The sequence below is a fragment of the Chaetura pelagica genome, unplaced genomic scaffold (assembly GCF_000747805.2).
Source record: "Chaetura pelagica isolate M959 unplaced genomic scaffold, ChaPel_1.0 scaffold132, whole genome shotgun sequence".
Lineage (NCBI taxonomy): Eukaryota > Metazoa > Chordata > Aves > Apodiformes > Apodidae > Chaetura > Chaetura pelagica.
Window position 1 is genome coordinate 1,600,300 of NW_009952709.1, and position 7,940 is coordinate 1,608,239.

The 7,940-nt window shown below is 51.3% G+C and overlaps 1 protein-coding gene across 1 annotated transcript in view; it reads left to right on the forward strand.

The window, feature by feature from the left end:
* The window catches only part of CACNA1B (calcium channel, voltage-dependent, N type, alpha 1B subunit), a 326,950-nt gene that overhangs the window by 118,637 nt on the left and 200,373 nt on the right, over nt 1–7,940 (forward strand). The window contains exon 7 of the mRNA XM_009994349.1: nt 2,011–2,198. Within this exon, the coding sequence (XP_009992651.1) occupies nt 2,011–2,198 (188 nt within the window). The remainder of the gene's footprint in view (nt 1–2,010; nt 2,199–7,940) is intronic.

The window sequence follows — 7,940 nt, forward strand, 5'->3', positions numbered from 1 at the left end:
ATATCTCACCTAAATCTCCCCTCCTTGAGTTTTAATCCATTCCCCCTTGTCCTCTCCCTCCAGCCCTTGGATCATCTCCATGGCTCCTCTGGACCCTCTCCAACAGCTCCATATTTTCCTGTGCTGAGGGCTCCAGAACTGTTGGCAGTTCTGGGAAATGCTGTTTGTGACTCTCTCTTGCTGGGTGGGCACAGCTGGGAACTGGGAGCACAGCTGAAAAAGAAAAAGAGTGGGTGTGTGTTACACATCTCTGGGTGTCAGCACCCAGCTCCTGGCTGGGAGGGGGATGAGGGGCCAGGCTCCCCTTCCTCCTCACCCCCTCTCTGGGCAGTGGGGGAAGGTGCTGGGGTTTCCAGGGCCTGGCTCTGCTCTGCTCCAGGGCTGAGGAGCTGCTTGTCAGATGATTGATGGGGATTGATCCCCCTGGCTCAGCAGAACATGAGGTGCTGGTGTTTCTGGAAAGCTGGAGAGTGGGGAGGTTTCCTGGCTCTGCCATCCCCGGGGAGGAGCAGCCCACAAAGCCATCAGCTCAGCCTTTTAAAACCTAAGTGCTCATCATCTCCAAAGAGGTGCATTAACAAGCCCAGGCCTGAGAGCAGGGGCTCCAAGGGCTGCCTGGAGAGTGGAAATGTGAACCTCCTTCAGGAGCTGCCCCTGGCATTGAGCAGCACCTGGGAGGAGAAAGAGGAGGAGGAGGATTTACTCCTGTTTTTTCTCTTCAAAATCCTCAAAATGAGCCAAGTCCTGGGATTTTTCCTGGAATCTGGAACCACAGCAGAGGTACCAGCTGCTGCTTCAGTGGAGGGAACAGACTAGAGGTGTCACTGGCAAATGTTTGCTACAGCCCTGGGTATGTCAGTAAAAAACTGCCAGGAAGAGAGATGCTGGGGACCCAAATATGGTCAGAGGTTTATCCAGGGCCTTTGCCACTCAGCCCAACAGGCTCTTCTGAGCTAATGGAAATATTTCTCTGTTGACAAATTGGTAAAACCCAATGGCAGCACCTGTTGCAGTGGGGACCTGCCTCCTTTCCTCCCCCTGCACCCTCCCTGCCCTGCTGTTCTGCTGGCACAGGAGGATTTTTACACAGCCACCCTGCTCAGCTGACCCAGCCTGAGGGCCCTGAAGCTGCTCCAGGACAGGCCACCACATTTGTTTCTCAATTTTTTCCTTGAGACTCCTCTCTTCTCTCCCTTCCCCAGCCCTGGCATGAGGGACCTCTTCTGGTCTCACTTTATCTTGAAAAAAAGAAAGCAGACTGAAACCCAGCCCTTTGCAGGAGACATACATTGCATTTTTTCTGAGCATTACCTGGTAACAAAATGCCAAACAGAGCTAAAAGTGGATTGTCCCTCACAGAGGGTCTGCAAGAGCCAGATCTGGTATTTTCTCTTGGCAGGTTTGTCTCACTAAACCCTCATGAAATCCTGGGGGGGCCCATATGGGAGCTGGAGAGAGATGTCCTGCTTTAAGGTGTTGAGTCAACAGGAAAACACACATATAGATGGATCCTGGAGCTACAGTGACTGACTTGTTTTCCTCTTGTTTTCATTTGCTCTGTGGAATGATTATTCCTAATTTCTGCTGGTGCTGATCTTGTTTCCCCCCTGTTGAATTTGATTCTGTGCAGTTTGCTGCTCCATTAGCACAACGTGGCACCAATTGCACCTCTGTGTAAACAGGAATATTACTTGGTATATTTACTTACTTGGAAAACTCAGCACTTTTCCAGATTGATCTTGAACCTGCCCTTGAAACACCTCCAGGGATGGGGCAGCCACAGCTTCTCTGGGCAACCTGGGCCAGGCTCTCACCACCCTCATGATGAAGAATTTCTTCCTAGTGTCTCATCTAAATCTCCCCTCTTGCAGTTTTAATCCATCCCCCCCCTTGCCCCAAGGTCCTCCCTGCTCTTGCCCCAAGTCCCTCCTTACCCTGGGGGCTCCAGAGCTGCATGTAGCTTGACTGGCTTCAGTCAGTAACTTTTCTCCCTGCTGTTTTTCTCTACAGGTGATGAGGTGGGAGACTTTCCTTGTGGAGAGGAGCCTCCTGCCAGGCAGTGTGAGAGTGGGACCACCTGCAGGGAGTACTGGCAAGGGCCCAACTATGGCATCACCAACTTTGACAACATCCTCTTTGCTGTGCTCACCGTCTTCCAGTGCATCACCATGGAGGGGTGGACAGACATCCTCTACAATGTGAGTCCACCCACGGGGCTGCAGGACTCCTGGGCTGCTGGTGGGCATCGTGGGAGCTTGGGGAAGGTGGTTTTTGGAAAAGGTTATCCTGGGGAAAAAAAAAAAAAAGTGGTGTAGTTGGTGCATTTTCCCCCCTGTTGATTTAGCACCTCACGCTGGGGTTTAGGAGGATTTGTTACCTTGAGGGTTGTTCTGGGGGACCAGTAAGAGCTTTTGAAGCACTCTCGTGGCCTGGGGTGGTTTGAGGCTGCAGACTTGCTCACCTGCAGCATGTTCCCAGGTGCCAGGGTGGTGTTACCCTGGGTCAGACATGGGCTGCGTCCCTGCAAGGTGCTGGTGGGCTCTGCTGCAGGATGGGCTGGGAGCAGGAGCAGGTTCTCATGGTATCCCATGGAAGGGCAGTCACCAAATTTCACACTATAGGGTGGCAAAACCAGTGACTAGTGAGTATTTTGTAGCTGGAGGTTTCCTCTCTTGACTGGGTCTGGCCTTTGTGGTCAGACTTGTGATGTCAATGACCAGCATCTGCTGGATGTCAGCACTGAGATGGTTGGACCTGATGATCTTAAAGGTCTTTTCCAACCAGAACAGTTCTGTGATCCAGCACTAGTTTTGGCAATTCCAGTGGAGTTTTGCACAGCCCTGTCAGTCACCTTCACACCTGGCATGGCTCTGGAGAGAAGATGCCCCAGACTGAGCTTCCTCACTAGGGTCTTTGCTGGTTGTGCCTCCTGCCAGCCAGGACCTGGGCTGTCTCAGCCACTCCAGGTCAAAACCTCTGGGTCAGTTTTGCTGTTCCCAGGTTTACAGAGTAGGGCAACTTCACCCAGTTAGCAACACCTGAAGGACTGGCTTCCAGGCAGTGTGATGCTCTTGTGTACAAACCCACTCAGGGGCTGGAAGGAGAGAGCAAGTGCTGCTGCTGGTAACGTGTGGCTGCACTGGCTGCTGCTTTCTGCTGCCTGTAGGAGGAAGGACAATCTGCCCTGCACAGGGGATCAGGATCAGCCCACACTGTTCTAGCCAGGAGTGCCAATGTGGAAAAAGAACTAGGGCAGGCATTAATAAAGCCTCCAGACCATTGCCCTGGCCCATTGAGCTACAAAGTGTTCAGTCTGCTTCATTACAGACTCCAGCCCCACAGACCTTCCTGTGAGGTTTCTGTAGCAGCAGGAAGGTATTATTCATATCAACCACAGTAAATTGCAAGGTAGAATTCTGCTGTGTTTGAAGCCAATATATCTGATTTATTACCTTCTCCAGTCATTGCTTGGTTCCTCCATTTCATCCCAGTCTCTGCCCACTAAAGAGCCATTTCTAGAAAGGCCCATTTGCCCACTGCATGCCCTGCCCTCCCTCTGAAACCTCAGCACACAACTGGTCTCTCCCCCCCCTCATCCAGCAACCCCCCTCCTTCCTGCTGGTGGCAACTGTTGTAAGAAAAGCCCATTAGCCCCCTGGCTGGGATTGATTAATCCATACATGGTGGATTAGGTCATCTTCTCTCAAACCACCTTTTGTACCACATGCAAAAAAACCCCCAGAGCTTACTATTGGGGTATTGATTTTGGAGGTTGCTTTGCAAACCAAGATGGTATCATTCTGGAGAGTCATTGATCTGATCAGGAGCAGGTGCCTGAAGGAGAAGGGGTTGAGTGTCTGATGGAGGATGTCAAGCCTTGTCTGAGACCCCAGCTTAGGTGTTCATAGTGGTTGGGCTCATGTCTCAGAAATGAGGGTCTCTGGATGGGGTGGAGATTGAGTAGTGTGTGTCTTGCCATGAGACCACTCTGCAGAGTGTCTGTGGCCACCTCTGTCCCCTCTCCCCTGGCCCTGCCCCACGTGCTGTGTCACCCCTTCCCTGTGCTGCTCTGCTTGCGGAGGACCTGGTTGTGCTGCTGCAGGTCAGCAGCTGAGAAAAGGTGTGGGTGGAGAAGATCCACTCTGCACAGCCCTTCACTTCTTCACAGCTTCAGTCATCTGAGCTTTTCTGGCCACTTGGCTTTGTCTTGGGTTCTTCTGGGCCTCCTCCAAGTTCATCACATTGAACAATGAAGCAACAGTTATAACCACACTGAAGCAGTGACTGAAAACGTGGTGTGGTGGGTGTTTGCTGGTGTGATGGTCACTGTGCAGGGGTAAGAGCTGTGCAGCTGGTCTGTCAGTCCAGCATCACCTCAGTGCTGCCTGAACCAGCTGGATCTGAGCTGGGCTCACACTGGGCTGAGGTGGGAAGAAGCTGGAAGGTGTTGCCTCTTGCATCCAGCACTTGGATGGTGGTGTAAGGGCACGTGTGTCAGGTCCTGCTCCTTGGCCTCTCTTGGCTCAGACAGTGCGTGAGTGTCAGGGGTTGTCACTTGTTCAGGGAGCTTGGATCCACCATTTGGTTCCTGGTTTTGGCTGGGAAAATCCTTCCATGGTGGAGGTGATTTCCCTTGGTGGGAATGTGGCTTTGCCAGGGACAGAGAGGCCAGAGAGCTCCTGTGAGGAGCTGCTGGAAGCTCTCCCAGCTCCAAGGTCCAGATCTGCCTCTGGCCAAGCCAGAAGTTGAAGGTGAAACCCTCTGGCATGAACATATTTAAGAAAGGGCAAAGGGAACTGCAAAAAGACCTTCAGGAGAGAGGAGAGGGGGTGGTGAGAGCAATACCTGAGCAGACACAGCAAGGTCAGTGAGAAATGAGGGGGGAATTGCCAAGCAGGGAAAGCTGTTGCTCCCCAGATGTAGCAGAGCCCTTCCCTCCCCCCTCCCTCGTGTGCCCACTGCCCCGGGGTGGGTTTGGCTGGGCTGGGTTGTCACCTTCTCCTACAAACCCCCTCCCTTCCTCCTGGTGCAGCACAGCCCCCCAACACCAGTGGCAGGGCTGGCATCCCTGGGGTGCCAGGCAGGGCAGGGCTGGGATGCATTAGGAGGAAGCTGAGGTTACAGGCTGCTTCCTTAATGGGACATTAATTTCTTCTGGAAAATGGGGATTGATTTGCTTGCCCTGCTTCAGCAGGGCTTGGGCTAGTGCTCCTCTTTCTCTGCTGTGCTACAGTTGTGGGGTGCTCAGAAGGGGTTGGATTTTTAGGTTGCAGTGGTGGTGGCTCCAGGGTCAGTCCCAGGGTGAGATGGGCTCTAGAAGTTCAGCAGTAACATCACCAAAGGACAGAGATTGCTCTGTCCTGAAAGCAGCTTTGCTCCTCTGCTTTGCCCTGGTGAGGCCACATCAGAAGAACTGTGTCCAGTTCTGGGCTCCCTGGTTCAAGAAGGACACAAAAGAGCTGGAAAGGGGCCAGCAAAGGCCTAGGAAGGTAATGAGGGGACTGGAACATCTCTCTGGTCTCAGGAAAGACTGAGGGACTTGGGTCTGTTTAGTCTGGAGAAGAGAAGACTGAGGGGGGGGTTCTTATCAATGCTTATCAATGCATTCAGGGTGTGGGTATCAGGAGGATGGGACCAGGCTTTTTTCAGTGGTGCCCAGTGACAGGCCAAGAGGTAATGGGCATAAACTTGAACATAAGTAGTTCTGTCTTAACATAAAGAGGAACTTCTTGACTTTGAGGGTGGCAGCTGGAACAGGCTGCCCAGAACAGTTGTGGAATCTCAATTTCTGGAGACATTCAAAACCCACCTGAATGCCATTCTGTGCAACCTGCTCCAGGTGAACCTGCTCTGCCAGGGGAATTGGACTAGATGATCTCCAGAGGTCCCTTCCAACCCTTAACATGGTGATTCTGGGGGACTGAAAGGTTGGTCTGTGGTGTCATCAGGCAAACTGAAGAGTTTGGTATAAACTGATTTTCAGAGAAGAGAAAGTTTGGGCTTGAGTTTGATGGTTTGGCTCAGGACTTTCCTAAGTGAGAGGCTTGTTGGGAGGTTGTTGAGGTTATTCAGTCGTTTCTCAAGGGCTGAGATGACTTAATACCTGGCCAGATGCAGACTGCAGATCTAGAGAAAAACAGCACCAAAGGTGAGGCTTTGCAGGAAATCATCTACATTGCAAATATTCACTCCCTCTCCTGTGATAAATTGAGCAATTAAGGGGGCAGGAAGAATGCAGGTTCACAAACCTCAGCCCAATTTTTCCTTGCTGAGCTGTTGTTTATACTTTTCACAGTGTTTAAGTTTAATTAGGGCCAATGAAAGCTTTCTAGTAAGGCTTGATCTGGGAGGTGATTTATGCCTGAGGCAAAAAGACTGAATCATCAATTGGGTGAAATGCTTTAGGAATCAGCTGGGGAAAACTCCTTCCTGAATCAGCAGCCTCAGAGCTCTGAACAAGCATTTCTGTTGTGTGAGCTGCAGGTTTGTCACCTGGGGCCTGGTTCTACTCAAGAAGGTCCAAGGAGCAACAGGTGATTTGGGAAAGTTTTTGTGGTCTGAGTGCAGGGAGGAACCTTTTCTCCAGCAAATGGAGAGTGTTCCTCCTCATCTGAGCCTTCAGCATGAGTTGAGAAGGGATTAAAATAGAGTCACTGAACTGTTTTCCTCAGTGTGAGAGGACTTGGTGGCCCAGTCCTGTGTTGTGGACAGGTTTTTTTTCAGTCTAATCCAGTGCAGACAGATCAGATGTTCCTGAAGTATGGGGGAGCATCTTCTGGATCCTGAAATGAGAAGTTCCCCTGGAGCAGCAGTCCAGTGTGGGCAGCAGTGTTGCTGATGTGTGACATCTGAGGGTAAGAGAGCACTGGGACAAGTTGCCCACAGATGGAGTCTCCATCCCTGGAGACATTCCAACCCCACCTGGATGTGTTCCTGTGGGATCTGCTCTAGGGGATCCTGCTCTAGCAGGGGGTTGGACCAGCTGATCTCCAGAGGTCCCTTCCAACCCTGACCATTCAGTGATTCTGTGAATGTGCCTTTGAGTAGCAAACTCAATGTCTTTTTCAGCAGCTGTGGGACTAGTTCAGTCCCAGGCTGCTCAAATGACAAGAGTTGTTTCCCAGTTATGTGGACCAGCCCCTTGACTGCTGTGTCCTGGTTTGGTGACTCTGGCACAGGTTCTGCTCTGGGCTCTGCTCCTCAGAGCAGGCACTTCTGCAGTCAGTGACATTCACCTGAAGCCCCACGTGGTGGTTGGGATGATGTGGGACAACAAAGTGTGTCCACTCTGCTTGTGCCCAAAGGAGCCATTAATGAGGGGAGTGGAGACTGGTGACCAGATTATCTCTTGGGACCACCATGTGAATTCATTCATCAGTTCCCATGAAGTATTTTAGCATGCTAAGGATCACCATGGAGCAGTTAGCATGGCTGGAGCTTGAGGGTGTCAGCATTGCTGAGGGAAGAGGACATTGCCAGTGATGGCCTCCCAAGTTCTTGGCAGGTGCAGAGTCTGGGTAAAGAAAACTGAGGCTGAGTATTGGGGACAAATACAGAGGAGGGAGGGAATCGTGCAGAGCAAGAGAAACTGTGGTGCCTGGGATCTGGAGTCTTTCCAAGTCCTGATCTTCCTCCAGGTCTAGTTTTCAAATCAAGCAATGGTATTTAAATCAGCTTGTTAACATGCTTAGTGGTTGTGAATGACAGTGATTCATCTGGTGCTTAGTGCCAAGATAGGCTACTCAGAGGTGTGCAACTTCTTAAGGAGACAACAGTATAATTTCCTGTTTTCTAGAGCAGTAATTCTGAGTTTTTGTCACACAAGAACTTCACTGTCCATCAGGAAATGCTCTCCTGCCTTCCATCCTGGCTGCCCTGGGGTGCTAACCTTGGTTTGCAAAGTGAGAAAAGCCTGAAAAGTCTTGTAGCTGCCCAGGAAT